At 48.7% G+C, this 27,645-nt stretch overlaps 1 protein-coding gene and 2 long non-coding RNA genes across 3 annotated transcripts in view; 2 read left to right on the plus strand and 1 right to left on the minus strand.

Moving 5' to 3' along the window:
* Positions 1–15,830, plus strand: LOC147001268 (uncharacterized). Its single transcript, XR_015045236.1, has 3 exons — positions 1–97; positions 15,078–15,170; positions 15,739–15,830. It is a non-coding gene; the product is annotated as an uncharacterized LOC147001268 (long non-coding RNA).
* On the minus strand, positions 15,482–21,887 carry Ccdc177 (coiled-coil domain containing 177). The gene is made up of 2 exons (XM_021179697.2): positions 20,015–21,887; positions 15,482–19,144 (listed from the first exon to the last, which is right to left on the minus strand). The coding sequence occupies exon 2, from the start codon at positions 19,114–19,116 to the stop codon at positions 17,002–17,004; it is 2,115 nt and encodes a 704-aa protein (XP_021035356.1). The 5' UTR covers positions 19,117–19,144; positions 20,015–21,887; the 3' UTR covers positions 15,482–17,001.
* Positions 19,580–27,645, plus strand: part of LOC147001269 (uncharacterized) — a 24,950-nt gene continuing 16,884 nt past the window's right edge. Inside the window, exon 1 of the long non-coding RNA XR_015045237.1 lies at positions 19,580–19,863. This is a non-coding gene — a long non-coding RNA (uncharacterized LOC147001269). The remainder of the gene's footprint in view (positions 19,864–27,645) is intronic.

A 27,645-nucleotide genomic window follows, 5' to 3' on the forward strand; every position in this document is an offset into this window, starting at 1 on the left:
GGGAGAGAATGTCTGTGAAACAGAATGTCTGTGAAAGGGCAAGAGACAGGACAGAACAACAGACTTGGGGAGGAGGAGCGAGACACTAAGCTCTGTGGTAAGTACTTTGATGCTTGGTTATTTGGTTTTACATTCGTTCTCCTCTTTACTTGTAGCCTAGAGTTGTCCTATAACAAGGTTCTGGCCAACAGGATGTAAGCAAAGGTGGTTTGTCAACCGTCTACAAGACGAAATGGTTGCCCCTGCATATTCATCCTTTCTCCTAGGAAGAGCAGGTGATGCTGGTGAGTTGGAAGGTATCCCTGAAGATCACAAAGGGAGCTATAAGGGAGCTGAGCCTTGACCAGCCAGAGCTCTTTACCCAGCCTGGAGCACTTGTAGACTCAAGTAAGAGGAAGCACTCCTCTTCATCCCAGCCTTCTGGTCTTCCTGCAGGGCTTGGTCTGTGTGACAGCCTTTGACCAAGGCTTCCTGAGACTGCTCATCCTGTCCTCCATGGAGTATCCATCACAGTATCCTACAAAGATGCCACCACTGGTCTGCAAATCCCACAAGGCTGGGAGCACCGTTGAGTCAGGGACTGCAATCCCACCTGCCCCCGTTTCTCAGGATCAAGAATACAGTAGGCACTTTAAAAGATGCAGAATAAACCAGTAGAAGTGCATACAAACTGCCTTCATTCTTGCCTAGAGGAACTAGCACTTTTGCAAGCTCAGACATGCAAACACTAAAGAACAACCGCCATTTTCCTCTTCCTTCCTCCCTTGTGTGACCGGTCACAAAAGAGCCTGGGAAGGGGGAGCTCCAGGTTAGGGCTATGGCTCAGTTGGTTGGGTGCTTGCTCTAGGTTCAGTCCTAGCTCTGCACAAAACAGGCATGGTTGCCTGGATTTCCTGCCCTTGGAATGTAGAAGAAGGAAGATCAAGATCACCTTTTACGACATAGCAAGTTTGAGGATAACCTAGGCTACATATGACCCTGTCATATGACCCTGTCATTAGTATGTTCACTCTGCCCCAGTGGGAAGACAGGTAGGGTCTTGTGAGTAGCAGGAATTCAAATTTCCCTCACTAGATTCAAAACTTAGGCAAAAATCAACATATTTCGGCAGAAGAGAAGGGGGACTATGTATGTCAAATTTAACTGGAAGAGACACGTGCACTCTATAACTTGTTTCTACTGTACAGAACTGTGGGGTCTATTTAAAATCTGGGGCCGTTGTCTGTGGTGGGTTTCTCTGGTTGCTGTAGCAGGAGCTGTATACCCTCCAAGACCAGAAGTGTTAGCAGCTCCAGGCTCTGGTCTCCTGCCAGCCTTTCTTTGAAGACACTACTCAAGACATTGGCCTTGGCAGCCGTTAGTGGCTATGCTTTTTATTATGGCTTCCTTGTCTTGGCCAGATCCTTCCTTGGCATCCTTCTCACGCAGCAAATCTCATTGTAGCTGTGAGGTCAGAAGAGCAGTCTGTCTGCCACACTGTCCAGCAGCCTCTGCTGTAGAGATTCAAAGCAGGGCATGGTCCACATTCCTAAACTGACCTCCAAATGCAGCTGTCACCTCACTGCTCAGGAGGGCTAGGAACCAAGGCAACCCTCTGTGGTAGCCATTGGATTATGCAGCTTTGACTGTCTTATGTATTAGGACCAGAATCCCACACATTTGTGTCTCTTCTCCTTCTCTTTCTTCTCTCCCTCTCCCTCATCCCTCATCCCTCTCATCCATCCCTCTCATCCCTCATCCCTCCTCATCCTTCCTCATTCCTCATCATCTCCCTCATCCCTCATCCCTCTCTCCCTCCCCCTCTCCCTCCCCTTTTTCCCCCTCCCCTCCCCTTCTACCCCTCCCCCTCCCCTTCCCTTCTACCCCTCCCCCTCCCCTCCCCTCCCCTCCCCTCCCCTCCCCTCCCCTCCCCTCCCCTCCCCTCCCCTCCCCTCCCCTCCCCTCCCCTCCCCTCCTCTCCTCTCCTCTTCTCTCCTCTCCTCTCTTCTTTGTCCCCCTGTCCTTGATTGTTATCTCAGATTCTCTATCTGGTGGAACCCAGGAGGAGGAGAGATAGGAAGTCTATCCTTACAGCCCAGTGTCTTTGTTTTCTTAGGCTACAACAAAGCACCCGAGGCTAAGTAGTTAATGTAGGAAAGGAGGTTATTTAGCTCATGGTTCTGGACAATGGGAATCCCAAGAGCATGGTGCCAGTGAGAGTCTTATGCTGCTTTAAACCCTGGTAGGAAGTAGAAGGAAGTGGGCATGTCCAAAAAGGGCAGACCTACTTCATAACAACCCACTCTTGAGGTAACCAATCCGGTCCTGAGAGAGAGAGAACTCATTCCTGATAGCCATACACTAGTTCTCTTTATGACCTCAGCACCCCTCAATACTGTACCTTGGGGGTGAATATTTCAACATACAAATTCTGGAGAACATAGGGGTATAGTTTGGATCTAGACTGTCCTTCAAGCTCCACATGCTGAAGGCTTGGTTGCCAGCTTATGATGCTACTGTGAGGTTTGGAACCCTCAGGAGCTGGGCCCTGGTGGAAGGAAGTTAGAGGACTGGAAGGATGCCTTTGAAGGGATTCTTGGGAGCCCACCTCTCTTGTCCATTTCTGTGTTTCCATGATGTGAGTGGGTAGCTTTATTCCAGCAAATGTTCCCTGTGGTTCTCTCTCTCTTTCGCCCTCTCCCCCTTCCTTTCCTCCCCCCACCAGGTTCCATGTAGTCCTGGCTGTCCTAGAACTTGAAATATAGACCTGGCCTAGAACTCACAGAGATCTGCCTGCTTCTGCCTCCCAAGTGTTGGGATTAAAAGTGTGCACCACCACTGTCTGGTATGTGGCACTCTCATACAGGCTCCATACAAACAGAGCCAAGTCAGTGAAATGAGACCCATGGGACAAATTAAATTTCTCCTCATCAATAGATTCCCCCTCTCTGGTTCTTTGTTATGGCATTGGAAAGCTGACACACACACACACAAACCATGGCCAGAGGTGAAGCAGGGGGTGTCCTCTTGGGCCACAAATGCCCTCTGCTCAGTCTCATTTATGAACATTGGCTAGTGTTCATGCATGACCCCTGTCCACCGTCACCCTCTTCATAACTATCCATGCAGTTGAGCCCTCTACATCATAAACTGGTGTGATGAGACTTTAAAACACTCATTATTTGTAACAGATATCCAGAACTATGCACCAAAGCCTTTTTTTTTTTAAAGATTTATTTATTTATTATATGTAAGTACACTGTAGCTGTCTTCAGACACTCCAGAAGAGGGCGCCAGATCTCGTTGTGGATGGTTGTGAGCCACCATGTGGTTGCTGGGATTAGAACTCTGGACCTTCGGAAGAGCAGTCGGGTGCTCTTACCCACTGAGCCATCTCACCAGCCCGCCTTTTTTTTTAATTGGAGAAAACTAATATAATTTATAGTTATTTTATCTTGTCTACAATTTGGGAATAAAAGTGCCTTCATTCAACTTGTAGAGGTCAATGCATGAGCTCAGTGGAAAATGAGTGATGTGTCTCTAATGGACTGTTAGGATCTGTGATCTGCATTTAGCATGGACACCCCAGCCAGCCTCTCAGCATCCATCCCTTTTTAAACATAAAGCTAAGAGAAGTAGTTCAGCTGTGATTACCTCTTGTGGTGATTTAAATGAGAATGGTCCCACAAGCTCGTATGTTTGAATGCTTAAGCATCAGGGAGAGGTATTATTTGAGGAGGATTAGGCGGTGTAGCCTTGGAAGGAAGAAGTGGGTCACTGGGGAGGTGGGCTTTGAGATTTGAAAAGCAAACATCAGACCCAGTCTCTCCCTCCCTTTCTGCCTGTGGATCAAGATGTAGTTCTCAGCTACTGCTCCAGCATCTGCCTGCTTACCGCCAAGCTCTCTGCCATGATGATCATAAACTGACCTAATGAAATTGTAAGCAAGCACCCAATTAAACGCTTCCTTTTATAAAAGTTGTCATTATCATGGTGTCTCTTCACAGCATTAGAAGAGTGACTGAGACATTGCTGTCTCAACCACAGAGATGGAGAGTCCTAGTCCTGTCTAGAAATCCAAGTGGAGAGAGCAGCCAGAAAGAGCAGCTGGCACCCACGAGGGCTGTGCCGAGATCTGGACCCCTGCCTTTGCAGTGTGGGTTAGGCATGAAAACCTCACTAAAGAGTGGTGCTTTGAAGCAGAATGGGGCTTTCTTGTGTGTCTACCTCCTTCTCCAGCTTGCAGATACACTCCAACCTGATTCCCTTGGTGTTCTAACAACTTGTTAATAATTTTTCTTAGTGAACCCCCAAACCCTTAACCCCCCCCCCAAGACCTTAACAACTAGTAGCCTTCAAGATACTTCTCTGTAGATGCTGTGTGTTGAACAGTAATCTCTGCATGCTGACATCCTGTTCTGAGGATTCATGCTGTTATGAAATAGTGGGGGGAGGGAGAGGAGGGACTCTGGCCACCGTGAGATCAGCTGCCACTGGGTGTGCAGAGTGTAGGGGGCAACATCTGAGACATACCATCTGGACAGCACTTTAGATTTATAAAAAATTTATCCAGGGCTGTGTGAGAGCCTGGTTTAATCCCCAGAAATGTGCGCGTGTGTGTGCACACACACACACACACACACACTCATACATACACACACACTCACATATTCACACACTCACATACACATACAGACACACTCGAGTGTGTATGGGCAGGCACACATCTATAATCTCAAGGCACCGGCAACCTGTTTAGAAACCTCTTCTTCTTCTTCTTCTTTTTTTTTAAATATGTTTTCATATACCTCTGGTCATTTTTTAAAAAAGATTTATTTATTTATTATATGTAGGTACACTGTAGCTGTTTTCAGACACACCAGAAGAGGGCATCGGATCTCATTACAGATGGTTGTGAGCCACCATGTGGTTGCTGGGATTTGAACTCAGGACCTTCAGAAGAGCAGTCAGTGCTCTTAACTGCTGAGCCATCGCTCCAGCCCCTAGAAACCTCTTCTTACTGATCTCTCATTTCCTCTTTTCTTTTCTTTTCTTTTCTTTTCTTTTCTTTTCTTTTCTTTTCTTTTCTTTTCTTTTCTTTTCTTTTCTTTTCTTTTCTTTCTTTTTCTTTCTTTCTTTCTTTCTTTCTTTCTTTCTTTCTTCCTTCCTTCCTTCCTTCCTTCCTTCCTTCCTTCCTTCCTCTCTCTCTCTCTCTCTCTCTCTCTCTCTCTCTCTCTCTCTCTCTCTCTCTCTCTCTCTTTCTTTTTTTGACAGGGTTTCTCTGTGTAGCCCTGGCTGTCCTGGGACTCTCTCTGTAGACCAAGCTGGCCTCAAAGTCACAGAGACCCAACCTGCCTCTGCCTCCTGAGGGCTGGCATAAAGGTGTGGGCCACCACCACCCTGCCCTTTCTTTTTGTTTCTCTCTCTCTCTGTCTCTCTCTCTCAAAATATTTCTTTTGTTTTAAGTATTTTTGTGAGTACCTACAAGTATGTATGTGTACCATGTGCATGCCTGGTGCCCAGAGAAACAGAGGAAGGCATTGGATCCCCAGGCACTGGAGTTACAGGGAGTTGTGAGCTGATGTGGGTGCTATGAGCTGAATCCCTGTCTTCTGGGAGAGTAGCAAGCATTCTTAACTGCTGATCCATATCTCCAGCCCATTTCTGCTTTCAACCACACAATAGCTTTCTAAAGGAAAGAGTCTCTGTTTCCCCGTGTTCTCTCTCTGGCTTCTGGCTTATCTTATTGGACATCCTCACACTAGTTTTCCTTGCTCTGTTCAATCTCCACTTCACTGTGTTATCCTCCAGACCCACTTGCTCTCAATGCAGAATTTCAGCATTTCCTAGGCCTCTGCATATTGTCTGCCCCAAGGGCCTCTCTTGGCAAGCTCACACTGAGTTGTCATGGAGAAGGTTTAGAAACATGGCAGGCATATTTCTGCCACCTGGAAACAAGTGGGTTTGTAGAAAACCACCATGGAGGGAGAGGAAGAGCTTGTGGATGCCAAGGAAGCCGGCTGTGTGCAGGAATGTGAGCCTGCACTGCTGTGTGCTACTTGACATTCCAGGCAGGCAGCCTCCTGCTAATCATCTCGGTTCCTGCAGGATTCCTGGGGCTTGTGTAAGACAGAAGGGCACAGACTGCATAAAAAGTTTGCAGATTCTAGGGAAATAGGTTTCTGTGCAACCCAATCAGGGGGATCAGGCAAAGTGGACTCTAGACACCAACAAAAATCTATGCAGCACGCAAGCAGCATCCATCACCCAAGTATTCCATGAGGCTGGCAGTGCCAGGTTCTCACGGGACCTGGGTGTTCTATGGCATGACACCCCATGTACTGCTCCACACTGAGTTACTGCAGGGATAGCCCATTTGAAGCACCTGATGACCTTCTGCCTGTTGCATTGTAGGCCAGGAATAGCTGAACCTTATTTCTGGGGACTCTTGACACCTTTATTACATCAAGATTAGATAGTAACATTAAATAAACTAAGCAATAGATTTTTCTCTTGCTCGGTAAGTGCAATCAACTGCCTTCTAAGTCATCCTAAATTCTGGTACTTGGCACGTATGCCAAGCTGATGTACACAGTGGAGATCATGACTCAGAGTTACAGAGCCGGCTGCCTTTACCTCTGGAGGATTTCTCTGCTGCTTGGGCTAATCATGAGATCCATCCCAGTGCCCGGATAGAGAAAAGAATCTCAAAAGATTCCACAGACTTCTTAACTGGTTTGATTATAAGCACAAGAAATTATACATTCTCATTACTCATATTTGTGTTTGTGTGTGTTTGCGCATGTGCAAGCAGGTACACTTGTGAGTGTGCATGTGGAAATCAGATAACCCCAGGTGTCATTTTTGGGAGCTGTTTTATCTTTTTTTTTTTTTGAGACAGGATTTCTCATTAGCTTGGAGCTTGACATTTGGCAAGGCTGGCTGGCCAGCATGCATCAGGGAACTTCCTGTGACCATTCCCAGGGCTGGGATTGCAAGTACATGCCGCCATGCCTGGCTTTCCTACAAAGACTCTGGGGCACTGAGTTCAGGTCCTCATGCTTGCACATTAAGCAATTTACAGATTGAGCTATTGAGCTATGTCCCTCCACACTTTTTTTTTTTTTTTTTTTTTGAGGCAGGATCTTGCTATGTAAACCAGGATGCCCTGGAATTTCTGCACTACCACAAAAAGTTCACATACTCCTCTCTCTCTCTCTCTCTCTCATTTTATTTTAAGTGTGTGGGTGCTTTGCCTACATGCATGTGTTCCACCTGCATGTAGTGTCATCAGAGACCAAAAGAGAGCATCAGAACTCCCATGACTGGGCCTGTGACTGGGGTTACAGAGGGTTAGGGGCTGCCCTATGGGTGCTAAGGATGGAGGCCAGGTCCACTGGAAGTGCAGCCAGTGCTTTTAACCTCTGGGCCATTACTCTAGCCCTCCTTTTCTTTTTTTCCTTTCTTCCCCTCTCCTTTCCTCCTTCTCCCTAACCTTCCTTTTACTTGTTTTAATAACCTCCCATAGCTAGCCCTTATCTAGCCCTTATCTTGCTAGAGAAGTTTTATTCACGTCCTCCTTCTCTCCCTTTCCCTGTGGCAACAGAGTCTGACTTCGTAACCCAGGGCTTTGTTACACCCACATTAAGGAGATGAAAACGGCTCCATTCCCCATCCCTTTCTGTTGTGAGTCTTAGACAAGAAGCAGGAAGGGCTTCTTTGGCTAATGCCACATGTGTTTCAGGTGGGGTGCAGACTAGTTCAGAGGAACCCCCACTTCAGGAAGGAAGCAGGCTTTGCCACTCAAATCCCCGGCTTCACATAAGAGTAGAACCAGTGCTTACCTGTGTCTGAAGGAGTAGCTTATCACAGCTGGCAATACTAATGGCACCCAGAAAAAAAATGGAATAATGGCAGGCCTCAAAACATTGAGACCAAAGAGGTGGAGTTTCTTTTTATTACTCTAGTACTCTAACCACTTTAATTTTTTTAAATTAATTGATTTGTTTTATCAGTAGGACAAAGTCTTCCAGAAAACCTGGAGATACTTGGAATCTGAGTTCTGGATCCTTGCAGCCAGCCCATACATCACAATGCATGGAGTGTCTGGAGTGGGAATTCCCCACACAGGCACATCTGGCTGCGGAGAGGGTTGCTTCTAGCACTCTAGTGGGTAGATGGATGGATGGATAGATGGTGCCAGCTTCCCTCTGAACTTGAAAATTTTCATCTAGAAGCCCAGAAAATAGAAACCAAGCTCTGGAGAACACGATTCGACAGCCAGAGAAGAGTTACAAAGGAGCACTGAGGTAGAGGATGGTTTAAATGTGAAACGTCTCTCAAGTGGTGAAGACTGGGTCCCGGCTGGCGGAGCTAGTCTAGGTGAATGTAGAATCTTTGAGGTGGGGCATAGCTTGAGGAAGTGAGTGGGTTATAGGAACCTTGGCTTTGAAGGTGATGTCCGCCCCTGATCCCTGTTTGGCTTTCTGCTTCCTGTTCACCATGAGGTGAACTGTCGCATCCACGTGCCCCTGTAGCCATAATATTTTGATCCAGCACAATCCCAGAATCAGTAGAGCAAGGACAACAGACAGAAACCTATGAAACTGTACTGAGATGGACTTTTTTTTTTCTCCATTAAGTCGTGACCTGTCACAGAGGCGCAAAAAATAGCTAATACTAGGAGGCAAGGAGAACATACCAGTGGGAGCTCACCACAGAGGCAAATGGAACATGATCTGGGCTTGTCTTCTACAACAAGGATAGTTCAACTTGAATATGTAACGTGAACCACATGGGGATCTTTGGGGGGGGGGGAGAAGCCAGACTCTGATGTAGAAGGAGCCCAAGTTATTTATGTCTAAGCAACTCCCAAGTGATACCATGTTGTGGTCTGTGGATGTCTTAGGGCTTAGGGTAGAAGATGCTGGAGCAGTGCTCCCCAGCAGTAGTGCTCCCCAGCAGTAGTGCTCCCCAGTAACAGTGGATCTCAACCTTCCTAACACTGCGACCCTTTAATACAGTTCCTCATGTTGTGGTGATCCCCCAACCATAAAATTATTTTGTTGCTACTCCATAACTCTAATTTTCTACTGTTACAAATTGTAATGTAAATATCTGTGTTTTCCAATGATCGTAGGTAACCCCTGTGAAAGAACCACTGAACTCCCCAAAGGGGTCAAGACTGCAGGTTGACAACCATTGCAGTAGAAGTTTCTGTGGTGCTCTAGATTTGTGCTATTGGAAATCACAGCCTCTCCAACACATGGCTGCTGGCCACTTATCATGTATGGAGCTGAATTTTCAGCTTTATTTAAATGTAGTTAGCTTAAATTTAAGGAGACTCAGACTCTCACGGTTGCTCAGTTGGGAAGGATAGATCTACAGCAGTGGCATCAAGCTTGAGTGTGTGTTAGAATCATCCAGATATAGCTGAAACCCAAACTGAGGGTCCTACCCCTTATGTCTGATGCTGGGCAGTTACTGGTCCAGGGACCACCCTTTGAGTACTTCTGCTAGAGAAGGGGCACCACCCCAGATGTGGTAAGGTTTAGCATCAGTAAATGGGCCCCTTGTCTCTTGGCAAAGAGTTTCATTCCACCTCATTGTCAACAGGTTTGCTGACGGGTTACAAAGAGCTATGATCAGGCCACCCTAAAGAAGCCTTTTTACATTTATAAAATACCATTCCCACTGATTACAGGAACAAAAAACCACCCTGGATAAATAAGTGTATTGTCCAGCCATGCTAACTGCACAGCATTTGCTGGATAACTGGAAAAACTGCTTAGTGGCTCAATTTTATCACTTATAGAACGGGACTAATACTGCTTATCTCACTGTGAGGATTGAGTGCTTTAAAATGTGACCCTTGGAGACAGAAAGATGGTTTCGTCGTTAAGAGCGCTTCCCGAGAATGCAGGTTTCATTCCCAGCTCAATATGGCAGCTCGCAACTATCTGCAACTCCAGTACCAGGGACCATCCTATACCCTCTTCTGGCCTCTTGGGACAGGGGACCAGGCACACACCTGGAGTGCAGACACACATGCACGCAAACAAAATGTCCACACACATAGAAATAAAAAGGATAGCAATAAATTTAAACGTCCACCTGCACGGCGTAAGGGCTTCGAATGCATCAGCTATTATCATTCTTGTAATCCCACCTCAAGCTTAGCAAATCTCCCCCTTCTGCTGTGCACTCTGTTCATCCTGTGAGTACTTTGCAAACAAGCAGCTATTCCTGGGAGGAACATTCTGCCTACACTCATATTTTGCTGAGGGCTCAGGAGACTTCTAAGATCCCGTGGGGCTTCCTTCTTAGGATATCCAAGGACAGATGAAAAGCGACAAAGCCACTTGCTATGTTCTTCATCTTCACATCCAATGCACAGCCCATCTGCCTTAGCATCTCTGTGGATCAATGTACATCCATAAAGCACAAATTTCAAAATCACTGTCCATGTCAACTTTACTGCCTAACAAAATAGTTTGGTATTTAAAAAAAAAAAAAAAAACACCAAAAACCATACCCCTTCCCACCCTCAGCCAACCTGAGAGTAATGCATAGCCCCGGGGGAATCATTATTCCCCTTCCTTTGAGATTTGGGGTCTTGTTATACAGTGATTGACACAGGCAACCCCAGAACAGATGCCATCCAAATCTGGTACCCCCAACTCTGTGCCTGGCTTAAACTCAACCACTCAAATTCCTTCCCTTACCAACCCCCAAGACCAGCCAAAACTGTCCACTAATTGAGCACTGTTTTCGATGGCTTTTAAAGCAAGAACCATTTTAACAACGTCCTGCCAAGTAGGATCTATGTCTCCATTTAACACATAACATGGGCAGGTGGGAGAGTGCTGGATTGGTCTGAATGAGACAAGACACTTGCTCCTTTGGCAAATCCCTTGCTCTGAAAGTGTGGTAATTGTGTGGAGTTGATTTTCACAGCTCTGTGAACGCCATTCATTCTGTCACTCTCAGATGGTCTCAAATGTCAACCGTAGGACACCTAGATTCCATCTCCTACTCAATCTCTCTCACATAAGTGAAGGAACACACTGGGGAGGTAGGGCTTAGTACAACCTGAAATGTCCTAGTCATCCAGGAAGCTCAATAGAAGACCTGGAAAATGCAGATACCACTTAATAGACCAGAGGAATAGTCCTCTGATGGAATCCGTTAGCCCACTAGGAGAAGATGGAAGCCCCCCCCCAAAGAATCGGTTGGTTCCCTGAGAAATAACTTACTGCTCTCTGGGAGAACATGAGAGCCACGAGTTACCTCCTGCTTCAGAACCCCAACTAGGATTGTTAGTGTTGGTGCACCGACTCATGTGCGCTGAATACAGTAGATGTGATGTGAGTCATCTTTCTGACAGTCCTGTGAATTGTGAAGGATTCAGAGACAAAAACATGCTATCAGTACTGTGCCAGTGGAGAGGAAGAAAGATACAAGCAGCTCAAAGTGACAGATGATTGGAAAATCACATGGAACTGGTATTCCTGCTCATAAGGGGTGTGAGTGCACGTGATGAATGGGAAGGGCTTTTGTCATCTCTAGGCCATAACTGCACACGATGAATTGGGGAGCAATAACTGCAAATAACTGTGTTGTCAGCGATCTTCAGAAGAAGATGTCCCACGTCCCCCATGCCCTAACAGCCTAGTTCCTCTAACCTGTACTAGCCTTGACCTGTTAGAAGCCAAGCAGCATCAGGGGTAGTTGTGCAGGAATGGGGGCAAACTGGTGTGTGTGAAGGGCACATTAAGCAGGAGGATGTGCGGGTAGAGAGAATGCCTGAGAGTTTTGAGCCAATGAGGTGTCCTTCTGTAAAGACACTCATAAGCAGGCTGGGACCAGTTGTAATACAGGTGCTACACCAGACACGCAAAGTCGGGCACCACATAGAACACCTAAGCGTTCTAGAACCTAGAGATGTCTGCTGCTGGTCCCCAAGAGCTCCCTTTCCAAGCTGTGTCCACTGGGCAATGATGATGCATGTCTGTAATCCTGGGTCTTGGGTGCTTGGTGAGAAGGACGGCAAAATGAGGACTAGCCTGGGCCACACCAAGACTCTATCTAAAAAGCAAAACCACGTTTACCAACACATATGTCTTTATGCTCTTGCCAAGCTTCTCTAAGATATAAAGATACAGCTGTAGTTCCACAGTGGGAAAAGGCAAGTCTACCTAGAAACCTGTGGGTCACGTGAGGTTTGATTTGTTTGTTTCTTTGAGGCAGGGTTTCTCTGGTGACCAGGCTGGTCTTGAACTCACAGAGATCCATCTTCTTCAGCCTCCCGAGTGCTGGGATTAAAGGTGTGCACCACCACGCCCTGCTTGGGGGGACTTTTACATTGGAGATATTTCTGAAATGTTGGCTGTCTTAGCACGAGCAGCTGCCCCCTGCATGATGAAGCAGACACCCATTTGGTGAACAGGACTCTGTACGGCCTAAGGCTTGGTTTTCTGGATCCATGATGACTGTTTATGCCTCCTCTCTAAAATGACCTAGAACACCCTGGAAGTGATATTCTCAATCTTTCTATCTCCCATGCCTCATAATTTTAAGGATACAGCATTATAATTTGACCCAATTAATCAGGCCTTTTGTGAAGGAAAAATAGCAGCACTGACTCCATGGTGGCTGATTGGCAGACGGCCTGTCTCTAGGAGACTAAAGTGTTTTGTGGGACAATGAGGGCTACCTGAGAATGTGTATGTCTAGGTGGGAAGGTAAGCAAGCCCAATGGGGGCAGAAAAAAAGACATGCTTATGACGTTGTAGCACAAATCACCCCTAAGGTCAGTACGGAGGGATTCAATTTCACCAACATCATGAGTAGTATTTGGGGGTCAGGAGTGGTGGTGTACTCCTTTAATCCCAGCACTTAGGAGGCAGAGGCAGGTGGATCCCAGAGTCCGAGGCCAGCCTGGTCTACAGTTTGAGTTCCAGGACAGCCAGGACTACACAGAGAGACCCTGTCTCAAAAAAACAAACAATCAAACAATAGTATTTGTCACGTAGTATGTGCTTAGTGAAGATTTGTTGACTGAATGGAGGCCTGCATAAACTGTTCTATACCGATTTTCTCTGGTCACCATTCATCCATACTCCCAGCTTCCTCTCTGCCCAATATTTATGTACTTATCTACGTGAGATTCTATATCATGGGCTACATGGGATTTGATGTTAAATAAGATGTAGCCCCTCTACAGAGCTACAACTGTCTCAACAGACTGTGTAATGGAGGGAGACTGTTAAAGACTACATAATATCCAGAATTCAGACTATATTTTCATTGTTGTACCTTGGATGTAGTTTGCCTCTCAGACAGTTTATATGCTGGGGTCTTGGTTGCCATGGTGATAGTACTGAGGTGTTGGGACCTTTAAGAGGTGGGGCCTAATGAAAGGTAATTACATTATGGATGCAATGCTAGTCTTGCAGAATGGGCAGAGTCTTGTGGGAGTGGCTGAGTTCCTTTTAAGGGTGAGTTGACATACAAGTGCCTCTGGCTTCTCCTGTCTCTTGCTTCCAATCTTATGTGTAAAGCCTTCCCCAGGAGCCTCTGAAATGTGATGTCCCCCTGAAGTCCTTATCAGAAGGCAAGCAGATGCTGGCAACATGTTCTTAGACCTCCAGACTTGTCAGCAACAAATCTCTTTTATTTTTAACTTAGCCTTGGGTATTATGTTAGAGCAACATAAAGTAGACCAAGACATTCCTGTCTTCACTACCCTGCAGACCTTTTGCCCTTGGCAAATCCTTGTTACAGTTCCATCAAAACCCAGCCTTCGTGCTTCCAAAAGGAAATTTCCATTATCTGTCCAGATGGGTGTAGACTCTGGTCCCTGCCACAGCAGGATGTTGGACTAGCTTCATCAATAATTTCTTCTGGAATGGTTTTGGCTTGTTTTCTTGGAATTCAACTGAATTAAAGCTTTCCCAACCCTTCCCATCCTCTCATATTATTTTACACTCTCTCTTTCTTGAAGTAGCAAATGTTCCAAAAGAGTGAAGCTGTGGCCATTTTGAGGTTGGGGTCTCCTAGATGGCAAGAAATTCCCAGCATGCTCAGTCCTGGACACCTGCTAGAATGCTGTTTGGAGGCAATTCTCCATCCATCATCTCTGCTCTGGCCCAATGTCCTCTTGCTGCATGTCACAGTAAAATAAAACTTCTCCTCTGTGGAAATTTAAATTAAGGGCCCGAAAGAGACTTTAGGCATTCATTATCTTTAGAAAGAAACACGAACATTTCTTTAAATATACAGGTGATTCTCCTTGCATTTTTGTTTGTTTGTTTGTTTGTTTGTTTTGTTTTGACAGTGTCTTTCTATCTGGTACGGGCTGACTCAATATAATTATCCATCTACTTCAGCATCCTCAGGGTTAGGTCTAGAGATGTGAGCCACCGTGTCCAACTTCAGTAGAGTATCCTAGTAGATGGTCTGGAACTTGAAGGTACCATTTCTTACTGTCACTAGGTCTGAATTCTGTTTTTGTTTTAATAATACTTGGCTATATGGACTTTTTGGTAAAAATCTAGAAACTGTTTGAATCTTTACATAGTGGTTCTCTCAGTGTCTAATTTGTCAACATTCAGGCCTGGGCCTTTCCGTCACATGTGACTCTGGATCTGAATGAGCTTCTCAAAACTCTTCCTTCTGCACCAAATCCCCATGGTACATTACACTGTACAGTACGTCGTAGGAGCCATGTAGCTCCGTGTACGGCAACTGCACCTGCAGTTCCAGGGTGACAGAAACAGGAAATGTCACCGTCATTCTCACTTTGCACAAACTAGAGCTCAGGAACCATGATCTCAGTTCTACGTCGGTGGGGACTAAGAAAGGTGACCAACCTGAAGTCGCTCAGGAAGGTGGGGAGCAGCCTGGGTAAGAGGCCGGGTGAGACCGCCCGCCCGCCTGCTTCCCAGTGCTTGGTTCAGAACGCCCGATTGCCTCCTCAAGCAAATGCTCATGCTTTGAAGTAAGGTCTTTCAAGGGGAGAACTTTCCATGGAGGTTTCAGAAGCAACCCAGGGACCACAAGATCAAAGAACCATAATCACATTAATTTTTTTTTAGTTAAATGCTCCTGTCTCAGAGACAACACCAGTTATCACAGCTCACTGACAAGGAAATTAAGGGAGAGCCCACCCACTCAAGAAACAAGCCTCGGTACGTAGCTCCTTTCCTGGTACCACATCATCTCACACATGACACCTAAACACAGCTTTCTTCTACACAAGACTCCCCTTATTGTGTGATGGGATAGGGTCAAAGAGGGGTGTGGGCAACAGCCAGTCACTTTAGGGATGGTTCCACCAGCAGAAAAGACACAATAACACATCTAATGCAGTACGTCTCTACCCTGATTCCTTTCTTTTTGGTAAGTTTTTTTTTGTTTTGTTTTTGTTTTGTTTTGTTTTGTTTTTAACTTCCTGACCTTGATGTAATGTAAAAGGAGACGGTTGACTTTCCACCTTCCCTGGTGAAGACATAGCTGATGGGTGGATCTGAGTGGGGGAAAGAGTGCTCTACCAGTTAAAATTGCTGAGTGATAACTGAACCTTCTGACCAGGGAGCAGCTTGGTACTGCAAGAACCAAGTACCCCTCCCCGCCCCACACACACCTTGGATGCTAAATGACCATCTGTCTGTGATGCACTGCCCTGTCTAATGCCAGCAATCCATGTCACCAGAAACAAACGAGGCTAACAGCAGTCCTCCTGCCTCCCAACTCCAGGTCAAGAAAGGCACAAAGGAGACCAACAAATAACACTGAAGTGATGCTTTGGATCCAAGAGACCTTGAGGTACCAGAAGAGTTCTGATGGCCCCATCTAGAAGATGGGAAAGGTGAGGCACCAAGAGACTGATTGAATACTTCAGGTATAAGTGAGAGGGTACCAGGAATTTAAAGAGGGAAGACTCCTTTTCCCAGTGCCCCCAAGGAAGAGTGATACCCCTACCAACAATAGCACAGCTCCACACAGGCAATTCTAGCCCTTCAGCCACCACAGGCAAGCAGCCAAGGATCCTAAATTGTCTTCAGAACACTGAACTAAGTCACAGAGCGAATCCTACACACTCCAGGGCTCACCCTCCAGACTGCATTCAAGGCTGGAGCTTTAGGCAAGAGTGGCCTGGGCAGGCACAGAAGGTAGCTCTGCTTCATAAGGCAATGGCTTCTGTCTGCAGGAGCTGGCCCCACACAGGGAAGTGGGCATCAGACACTGCCTCCACTTACGTACATCACCTTCCATGGAAGCCTCATGGGGTGGAACACTGCTGCCTAAGGAAACCATCACCTCCAGGGATCTGGAGGATGGAGGGCTTCCATTAAAGCTAAGCAGCATCACCGATCCAACCCTTTCCCTACACCACTTGGGAGAATAAGGGGTTATTATCTGTAGATGATTGTCTAACTAGAAAGCCAAGGGACTCAACTGAGAATATTTTGGGAACAGGATAATTGGTTCACGTGTCCAATTCACAGTCTAGCGATATCTTTTGTAGTCGCTTGTGCATGAACTAACATCTTAGAAGAGCTGTGCTTTCTTGGGAAACTTTCAAGTCCTGTGCAACTTGTATTTTCAAAGATAGAGGTAAGTCTGGGAGATATTCCCTCCGCTGCTGCTACTTAAATCGTCTTTAACACAAATGTTAGAAAGATGCCCAAGGCAGCTGTGGCAGAGAGCCCCACGTTGGCCTCTGTGCTCTCTCCTACAGGGACCTTCCTCCTCCCAGCTACTTTCTATTCCAACCCAAAGACACCAGTGGATGTGGGTAGATTGTGCCATGTCGTTTCCAAATGGAGTAAGTCTGTAAAACAATGGTGACAGATGGAAAAATACCATGTCTGCCTTCTCAGTGCCTCATTAATGGTACATTAGTCTGGAGAGTTCATGGTGTGGCAGCTGTACTGGAGAAGCCTGGCGTTTGGTCAAAGTGACTAAGAGAGGCCACACCTGGCCATATCCAGCAGCACGGTCTGTCCAAGGCGGCTGTCATTTACGGTCCAGGCTGGCATGTAGCTGGGCCTCTCGCACCATGCGGTCAAAAGAGCGCGTGTTGGTCTCCTCCCGCACCTTCTCCCGCACATGGAAGGAGGCCCGGGCCGTGGAGCGAGCGCTCTCCAGCGCGCTTCGCCGTTCTCGAGAGAGCTGCTCACTGCGCTCCAGCTTGCGCCCAATGGCCTGCAGCAGCTCGCGGCGGCGGCAGTCTTCGTCTCTCTCTACCTTCTCCTTGTTGGCACGCTGGGCCCTCTCCTTTTCCAGGCGGGTCTGAACCACGCGCCGGGCCTTCTGCTGCACGGCCTCTTCGGCCACCTGCGCCGCGTGCTGCAGCCGTCGTTCTCCTGCCCGCGCCAGCGCCTCCAAGTGCGCCTGATGCTCCCGCTCTTTGCGCTCGGCCGCTTCCTTCGCCCGCCGACCCTGGAGCTCCTCTCTCCGCGCGCGCTCCCGCAGCTCCCGGGCGCGCTGCTCCTGCAGCTGCTCGTAGTTCTCTTGCGCGCGGCCCAAGCTGGCCTCCAGGGAGCTCCGCAGGCCCTCCCGCTCCTCCTGCTGCTGCCGGACTCGGCCTCGAAGCAGCGCCTCGTGGCGCGCCCGCTCGGCCCGGCTCAGCTCGCGCTTCTCGCGCTGCAGTTGGCCCTCTTGCCGCTCTCGGGCGCGCGCCGCCCGCTGGGCGCGCTCCCGGCGGACCAGCTCCGCGCGCTCCCGCCCCTCTTGCCGGCCTTCCTCCCTCTGCTTCAGGTTCTGCTCCTGCTGCAGCTTGCGCAGCCGGTCGTCCCGCGCGGCGCGTTCCACCCGCTCCCGCCGCAGCAGACCCTGACGCTCCGCCAGCTCCCGCCGCCGCTCCTCGCTGCGCTCGCACTGCTGCTGCCGCCTCCGCGCGGCCTCGCGCTCCTCCCGGCCCCGGCGACCGCGCCGCTCCTCCACCTGCGCCGCCCAGGCCCGCCGGCCCCGCTCCAGCGCGCGCTGCTTCTCGCGCTCCTCGCGCTCCCGCCGCTGTTCGGCGCGCACGCGCTGCTGCTCCCACTGGCCGTGGGCCGCGGCGCGCTGCTCCAGCAACAGGCGCTCTTCCTGGTGCCGGGCCAGCATGAGGGCGGCGATCTTGCGGTCGCGCTCGGGTACCCCGCGCAGGCCTCGCTCGGCGCGCACTTGGCGGACGATGCGCTCCACATGCTGGGCGGTCTGCGGCGAGTGGCTCAGGTCTCCGAGGCTGAAGCTGCGGGCCGTGAGCGGAACCAGAGCAAGGGCCGAAGGGCGGCCCAGTGGGTTGGGTGCAGACGACGCCGAGCCCGCGGGGCAGCTGTTCCTGGCGGAAGCTCGAGGTGGCCAGCGAAGCTCCCGAAGGCTCTCCCCGCTGTAGGACGACGACGAGGCCCCGGACTCGGAGCTCAGGGCACCGTCCCTCCGGCGGGAGAGCGAGTCCAGCGAGTGGCTCTTCCTACCTGTCCGAGAACCGGCGGGCGGAGGCCGGCTCCTGGCGGGGGGACTGGGAGAAGTCCTTCGAGCAACTCGCGAGGCGGGCGAGGCCGGGAGGCTGCTGCTGCTGCTGCAGCTGCTGCTGCTGCCCCCGCTCAGCGCCGAGGCCGAGGCTGAGGCCGAGGCCGGGGCTGCCGCCGGACCCTTCGGTGTGAACAGGCGCCGCTTCTCCTCGCGCATGATGCGCTCGCGCTCGGCGCGGCACTGCTGCAGTTTGGCCAGGCGTTCCGCCTCGTAGGCCTCGTACAGGCCGGTGGCCACGCGCATGGAGCGGCCCGGGGCCTCACGCACCAGGTCGGCCAGGGCTCGAGGCAGCAGCTCCACGGGCTTGACCGCGCAGCGGGCGCAGGCCTCCAGAGAGCGGGGGCTGGTCAGGACGTAGCGGCTGCCCTCTGCCTCGGGGCAGGCGAAATTGAAGAGATCGAGGTGCAGCAACGGAGACTGCTCCCGACGTCCACCTTCTGCCCCGCAGGGGACTTCAGCCTTTCGGGGCGCCGCCGCGGAGGCGGAGGCCGAGGAGGCAGACGGCTGCTGGGCTCCCTGGGCATCGGGGGGCTCGGACGCTGTGGCCTCATCCCCTTCAGAGCCACCGGGCTCCGCTCCCTCTTTCTCCTCTTCTGGCACCGGGTCCACCATAGCTGAACCTCGTTCTTTGTTGGAGTCCCTGAGATGACAGTGGGGCGGGGGGACATAGAGGATCTGTGAGCTGTTTCTCCCTCCTCAGCCATATTTACCCCTCCCAACTTAATCCGATTTCAGATTAGGCTCAGGGGCCTGATGGAACGTAAATCCTAAAACTGATGCCCCAAAAACTCAGGCTGGGCAGTTGCGGTGGGGGGACGCTGGGCCTTAGACAGCAGCCTCAGTCTCCCTCAGACCTAGAATGTAGGGCCTTTCAGGAGACCACATTGGCGTGAGGCCCGCTAGCTGCATCCCCTTCCTGCAAAGATTGAAGCGCAAGGAAGGCTGCAGCCAGCGAGGGAGGCGCTGGAGGATTCCCCGGAGGATTAGCTATTTGTTTGTAGCTTAGGCGGGCTGCTGGGATGCAGCTTTGCAAGAACACAAAAGGGGAAGGGGCCTGTGCATGCCAAAGTGCATTGCTGCGAGGGCCCCAGTTGCCTAGGAAGAAGTTTATGGTTGATTTCTCTCTGCCAAAAGGACCCGGAGCGCAGGGCCCCCGGGAGATGGAAGGGCTGAAAAGAGTCTCCAAAGGCTCCTCCGAGTCGGGTGATGGATTCTTTCTCCAGCCTCTCCAGCTGGGCTTGCTGGGAGCTCTCTGCCTTCCTCTTCCTCCAGCCCCCACCCGGTGTTTGCCCAAGATGCACAAGGCACCTGAATCCTCCCAGATGCACCCGATCTCCAAGGCTGAATGTGCAGTTAAAGGTACCATCAACCCCAGTATGGTGGACTCAGACATCAGCCGCTGATGCTCACCAGTTTCCGCACCGCATCTCAGGGGAGTGGGCTCTTAGAGCGCCGTAAACCCTGCCGCTCCATACTGGGAGCTGCTAGGTCTCCGAGCGGGTTCACTTACCCCAGGTCCGGGCTCCGGCCCCCTTGCCGAGGGCTTTTGTTCGCCTCTCGCTGCTCTCCCCGGCGCCTCTTCAGTCCCTGCGCCGGCGGGGTCGGGTTACTGCCGGCTGCAGCAGCCAGCGTCTCTCCATGGGAGACTACGAACAGGGTGCACACATCCCAGACGCTACCTACCCGGGGGAGGGGGAGTGCGACAAAGTCTCCCTAAAATAACGTAGCTCTGCTCCCTTGCTCACAACTGATTCTTAAAAAAGGAAGCTGGGTTCTTCCCTCGCCTCTGCATCCATCTCCACCTCTACCGCCAAGGTACCGCAGGTCTCTCGCTGCTCCTGGCGCCTCCTGGTGGCCACTTAAGGGTATACATTTCTTTGCTTAGAGGACGACAAAGCAATCAAAAATACAGTAACTACACATGTATGCATATAAATGTATGCATGCATACATACGTAATACAGAGAGAGATGTGGACATAGCAGTTATCACCAGAAACCTAGTCTTTGGGCACCTTAGGCGGGTACAATGAAGAAATCAGCATATTTCTCAAAGGGATCTTAAGCAGACCAACAAGTCAGCAAGTAATTGGGTAGAAAGAGGGCACCTGGTCCAAATAGTGATTTTTATTATTTAAGGAAAGCTAAGGTGGGAGAACGAATGAGAACAAAGAGTGATGCCGCATTATGAAATTGCCATTACCTTGTTTGCTCACCTAAATAACTAAAAACAGTCGACAAAAACACATGGGTTCAGGCAGCAGAATACAAGTGGCCAGCGGATGCTACTTCCAAGTCGCTAGTTTCATACAATGAGACTGATCCTGATTGGTGCCATGTAATGAGTGCTTTTCGATGACACCTCATCCTACCCTTCCATTGTGAGTGGTAGTGGCCAAAGACGTCCCAGATTAGAATCCTCCCAAGGAATGGGGGGGGGGGAGCGATGTAGCATTAGAGAGTGTGGTGAACTATGATGCTGGTTGGTGGTGATGCCCGCCTTTGATCCCAGCACTCAGGAGGCAGAGGCAGAGGCAGAGGCAGGTGGAGCTCTATGAGTTCAAGACCAGCCTGAGCTACAGAGTTCCAGGACAGCCAGGGCTACACAGAGAAGCTAAACAAGCAAACAAAGGAAACCATGAGGGAAAAGTAAAGTTTTTGTTTTGTTTTGGAAAGTGAAGGTTTTGAACAAGGAAATAATGCCGCAGATAGACTTTTTAGGAACATAACTCTATCAACAACAGGGCAAGGCCCAAGAGACCAAGGAAGCAGCGGGGGAGGCACTGCAGGTACCCAACACAGGGAATGTTGGAACCAGAAAGGGAGCAGTGGTAGCAAAGGAGGAAGGTGGGGGTTTGTAAATACAGTAGAAGGAACCACACTCAAAGCTTGGCTCTAGTGTGTGAGGTGAGGGATCAAGGATGGCTGCCTGGAACAGTGGGATGCTGAGACAGACAGACAGACAGACAGACACAGAAAGCGTGGATCCAGGAGGGAAGATTAGCTGGTATGGAATGCCAGTTATGGGCAGTTGTCCCTCTCCATCATTAGAGTAGGACCGTCCAACAGGTGGCTGGTTAAGTCATACTAGAGGTCTGGACTGGAACTAGATCGAGGATGTAAGGTTCCTGTGCTGGCTAGTTTTCTGTCCACTTGACACATGCTAGAGTCATTTAAGAAGAGGTGACCTCCACTGAGAAAATGCACCCCTAGACTACTCTGAGGGCAAGACTTGCATTTTCTTAATTAGCGATTGATGAGGGGTTGCCTGCCCATTGTGGGTGGTCTCACCTCTGGTGATCCTGGAGTGCGTAAGAAAGCAGGCTGAGTGAGCGTTCAGGAGCGAGCCAGTAAGCAGCAGCCTCCGCATCTTCTTACCTTGACTTCCTGCCCTATCTAAGTACACTGTAGCTGTCTTCAGACGCACCAGAAGAGGGCGTCAGGTCTCATTACGGATGGTTGTGAGCCACCATGTGGTTGCTGGGATTTGAACTCAGGACCTTCGGAAGAGCAGTCGGTGCTCTTAACCACTGAGCCACCTCTCCAGCCCCTGACTTCCTTTGATGATAAAAATATGACTGTAAGCAGAAATAAACTCTTTCCACCCCAAATCGCTCTTAGTCATGGTATTCCATCACAGCAATGGAAACCCCAGCTAAGACAGGTCTTAGAATGAATAATATGTGTGAGATCACGCAGATAGGAAAGATGGGCTGATAACAGGATACCACTGATAGGATTTCAAAGAAAAAAGCAGACCCACGGATGAGACCAGTAAGGAACGGAAGGAGAGTGTGCTTGCTATATGAGGAGAGCTCTCAGAAGGACGTGATTCAAGTACTAAAGGCTACAGACGTCCAAATGGGTTTCTTCTGGAATCAAATATCCAAAGTAACAGTCATCAGCTTGAGTGGCACTGGCAAACATCCCACCACGGTGTACGGGGAGCAGATGCCAAAGTGCAATGGTGATGGAGGAAGTGGGAGGTATTGATGCAACTCTTAGGCAGTGATGTTAGGGGTTGTAAGGCTTGAACTTTAACCTCACAAGCTAGCAAGTTAGCCCCCGCGGTGCATAGATGCTGATAGAGGACCTGTTTCTCACGTACACAAAGAACATGGGGTTTGGTTTTTTTGATCAGAGTGGGACCAGGTGGACAGTACACATAAAATGGGCTTATGTTACAGGTGAGGCACTCCCCCCCCCGACCCCCCCGCTTCTCTTCTCCCTCTTGCTCCAGCCCCACTCACTCTGGCCCATAGATTTTTTTTATTTGTTTCTCATTACGGATGGTTATGAACTCATGACCTCCGGAAGAGCAGTTAGTTAACCGCTGAGTACTTACTTAACCGTTGAGCCGTCTCACCAGCCCCAGGTGAGGCACTTTTAAACGGAGCTTAATTTACATCACCAACTTGATTGGATTTAGAATCACCTAGAGATCTACCTCTAGGTGTATCTGTAAGGTTATTTCTAGGTCTAGCTGGGGAGGGAAGACCCAGTCTGCATATGAGAGCATCATCCCGTGGTCTGGGGTCCTGGACTGAATGCAAGAGTCAGGGGTGTGGCTCCATTGTTAAAATATTTACCTGGCATCTACAAAGTTGTGGGCTTGATTTTCATCACCACATAAAGCCCCGCATGGCAGTGCATACCTGCAACCCCAGCACTCAAGAGGCAGAGGCAAAAAGATCAGAAAATTCAAGATCATCCTTAGCTGCATATTGACTTGGAGGCAAGCCTGTGCTGAATTACAAAGGCCCTGCTGTCTCAAAAAGAAACAGGAAAAGGGAATATGGGCTAAGCACCAACACCCTTACATTTCTATTCTCTGCTTCCTTACTATGGACACAATGTGACCAGTCACCATGCCTTCCGTCAGGATGAACCATACCCCTTTTAAACCAGGAATCAAAATAAACATTTTCCCTTCAGTGGCTTGTATCAGATATTTGGCCATAGCAGGGTGAAGAGTTACTAACAGGACAGCTGATAGTGAACCTGGTCCTCTTGTGTCCCAAGGGAGGCATTGTTTTAGTTATCCTGACTGGCAGAGAAATCCTCCCTCTGACCTGGAGGGAGCCACTGTCTCTATTGTTCAAGGATGTTTGCTCAACAAACATGGTAAACCAAAGTCCACCAAGGGCTTTGTGGGATGTGCAGCAGGAAATAGAGAAGCAGATGGTCACATGGCGAATAAGAGGTAGGGCTGGGATTTGGACCAGGCTCTGTCTAATCCCGAATACCATGATTTGTACTTTCACTTTAATCTCAGTATCTGCAGAGCTGTGGATCCAGGAAGTGATGAGTGGAGTGGGCAAGTTAACCAATTCGTACCCGGGTTTTCCTCTGCAGAGAATTCCCTTAATTATCTCGCAGAACCAGAAAAACTATATGCAAAGTATAAAAGCAAATATTTTCAGTGAGCAGTGGTGAATGTCATTTATTTTATTTTGATAAACCATTTAGATATGGCCAAACCAATAGGAAGAGTGTGCGAGCATGTGCGTGTGCACATGAACACACACACACACACACACACACGTATGTATGTATGTATCTATGTATGTATCTCCCAAATTAGCCATGAACTTGCTGAGAATTACCCTAGAACTCCTCATCCTCCTGACTCTACCTTCCAAATGCTGGAATTACACAGAGGTGAAGGGCTAAAGTCTATCACAAGGAGATTCCTTGTGATATCAGAATGTCACAGAAGATCAGAATGTCACATCCAATTTCATTGTGACACACAGAGAAAGCAACACTCACCTTTCCACAGTGGTAAGGCTATATTGTTTCAGACAATTAAAAAAAAATCCTTTTTATTAAAAGGGGGGAGGGGTGTAGAGATGGCTCAGTGGTTAAGAGCACTGACTGCTCTTACAAAGGTCCTGAGTTCAAATCCCAGCAACCACATGGTGGCTCACAACCAGCCGTAATGAGATCTGACGCCCTCTTCTGGTGCGTCTGAAGACAGCTACAGTGTACTTACATATAATAAATAAATAAATCTTTTTTTAAAAAATCCTTTTTTAATTTATGTGATGTGTGTGAACATATGGTGTGTGAGTGTATGGGGTCACCTACAGAGGTCAGAAGAGGGCATTAGACCCCCTGAAACTGAAGTTACAGACGGTTGTAGTCCCCACCCCACCCTGTGCACATGGGTGGGGAGTTCTCTGGAAAAGCAGAAAGGGCTCCTGAACCCCAGCCATCCCTTTAGGTCTCTGACAAGGTTGTTTTTTTGTTTGTTTGTTTTTTTTGGGGGTTTTTTTGTTTTTTTTTTAAACTTCTCTGGGTTTTATCTTCTGAAATACAGATTTATTTTGCCATACGCCAGTCCTTAAAGATAATTTATTGGGTTCTTAAGCCTTTTAATGCAGTAGCTCATTAATTTAGACTAAAGCAATAAATAAATAAATAAAAAGCCACCGTACAGTGTGAACATTATTATCCTTATTTAAATAAATGTATTTAAATTTCTTTTGCTGCCATAATCCCAGAACTCAGGAGGTTGAGGCAGGAGGCTTAAGGATCCGAAGCTGTAAGATCCTTTCTTAAAAGCAAGCAACCAACAAAACCCCTAAGTTCTTCTTGTTGGGGCTTCCCTCTGCTGCTCTGCTGTGTACACCCTTGAAACCCACCCCTCTTTGCAGAGAAGAGGTTGTTGTTGTTAAGATTTATTTACTTAATATACATAAGTACAAGGTCGCTCCCTTCAGACCCACCAGAAGAGGGCATCAGATCTCATTACAAATGGTTGTGAGCCACCGTGTGGTTACTGGGATTTGAACTCGGGACCTCTGGAAGATCAGTCAGTGCTCTTAACCACTGAGCCATCTCTCCAGCCCTAGAATAGGTTTTAGTCTTGTATTTTTCTGCACTTGGAGGTCCCACATCAGGAACTGGCTGATCCCTTGCCTACTCCAGTTTTTGTAAATCAGGTTTCACTGGAGCACCGCCACGCTCATTTGCTTACATATTGTCTGCTCTGCTTTTGTACAACAGTGGCCAACGTCAATAGTTTTGACAGAGACAACGTGACTCAAAGCTTTAACTGCTTATTATCAGGCTCCTGTGGAACTGCTTCCCAACCCCTGTTCTAATGTCTGATAACAGCTTGTGTCAGTCATCAACTGACCTCTCCAAATCCACCTTGCAGTACCTGTCCTGGCGAAACAGACTAAGTACTTTCCACTAGACAATGAGCCTCACGTGGAGGTTCACCAGGAGAGGGAGGTGCTGGGGTTAGGGACGCGGGGCGGGGAGGGGGGCAGAGGGACTTCCCCTGGTTCTTCCTGGATGCTGGCCCTTTCCTATTCTAGCTACCCGGTTTGCGATACAGAAGCCTGGGGACTTCCTGTGGCACTGCCCTTCAGCTGACGCCCCAGAACAGTCCTTTAGTGATGCCTGGGTTTGAGGGCCACCTTCCTTTGCCCGCCTTAGGTAGACCCTGCCTGCCCTAGATTGCAACCTCACCTCCTCCGAGAAGCCCTGAAGTGCGATCTCGAGGCAGGTTCTTCCCTCCTGTGTCCTTCCCTGAGCACCCAAGGCTGAGGCAAGTTTTAGACCTCTATGTACGTGTGCACTCATTTCTTTTCTTAGCTTCAATTCTTTTCTTTAAATTAAGCTTCCCCTGTTTAAATTACTGTGGCTTTCTGCCTCCCAAGTGGATCTAGACAAGTATGATTAAAGTGTCATCATTCCTAATTTTTTGAGATTAAATCGTTAAGAAGAAATTTCGGATGTAAACCAAGTAAAGGAAATATTTGGCAAAAGAACATATTTTATACTTTAGTAAGGGCTATGCTAATCAAAATAGCATCAACTTCTATTCTTTAGCTAGCATCATTCAAACAGCAGCAAACAGCAAGAAACTCCGCCTCAAGCAATATGAAGGGCAAAGGCCAACTCCTGAGGTTGTCTTCTGAATTCCACATGTGTGCTATGCCATGCCTGCTCCTGCACCTACATACATGTACACACATCTCAAACACACCACATGCATTTTAAAATGCCTACCGTATGGAGCTGTCAGCAAGGAGACCTGAGGGAACATTGCTAATCAATGCAGAAATTTGGGAAGACTCACCAATAGAAAAAGAATCACTCAAAGGCCAGCACTGTGCCGGCATGCTACGGCAATGGCAAGGACTTCCAAGCTGGCCTGCAAGGTAGACAGGGCCTCCTCTGTTTTGGGTCCAGACAGTTTAGTAACTTTCCGCTCTGTATCGTTGAGAAGAAATGGAGTCTGAGTAATGCTACTCTGCCTGTTATATGTGTTGTACAACTAGCTGCATCAGAATATTTTGAGCTATTAATCTGCTTAAGCATTAAAGATATGAAGCAGGTATTGCTCCTATCCTGTGGGGGATCAGAAACCAGCATGCCTGGGCTGGAACATGGCTGAGCAGGTAAAAGACTTGCAAGCAAACATGAGGATCCGAGTTCACATCTTCAGAAGCCGCATAAAGCCGGACACGGAAGCGTGTGTTTGTGATCCCAGCACTCCTATAGTGAGGTGGGAGGCAGTCACTGGAAGCTTCTAAATCGGCTAGCATGGTTCAAACAGCAACGAACAGCAAGAAACTACATCCCAAACATGCCCTTAAAACACAGAGGGCCAAGGCCGATGCCTGAGGTTGTCTTCTGAATTCCACATGTGTGCTGTGCCATGCTTGCACCTGTACCTACATACATGTTCACACGTATCAAACACACCACTTGCAGTTAAAAAAAAAAAAAAAAAGCCTACATTATAGAGCTGTCAGCAAGGACACCTGACCTGGAGGGAACATTACTATGAATCCAGTGTTGCTGTTGGCTGCAGGTGATCTCGCTGGCCTGCAACTTGTTGAGAAGGGTAGTCTGGCTGGACAGCAAGCCCCAGGTTTCCTTGTTTCCACTTCCTTAGCTCTGAATTTATCACCACGCCCAGCTTGTAAACTATGGGTTCTGAGGACCAAACTCAGGTCCTTAGTGCTTACCATGGCAAACACTTTACTGATTTACCCCATCCTCACCTAGCCGAAGACCAGTCATGTGAAAGTAGAGACACACTCACGATTCCATTGTAACCCCCAGACTTTCGAAATGCTCTGACTTCAGTTACACACAAAGGCATAGGGATCTAGGGATT

The sequence above is a fragment of the Mus caroli genome, unplaced genomic scaffold (assembly GCF_978045245.1).
Source record: "Mus caroli unplaced genomic scaffold, Mus_caroli_1 scaffold_14, whole genome shotgun sequence".
Classification (NCBI taxonomy): domain Eukaryota; kingdom Metazoa; phylum Chordata; class Mammalia; order Rodentia; family Muridae; genus Mus; species Mus caroli.

What these genes read in the sequence shown, in the direction of transcription:
- Ccdc177 (XM_021179697.2), bottom strand. Translation starts at nt 19,116, where the DNA reads ATGGTGGACCCGGTGCCAGAAGAGGAGAAAGAGGGAGCGGAGCCCGGT.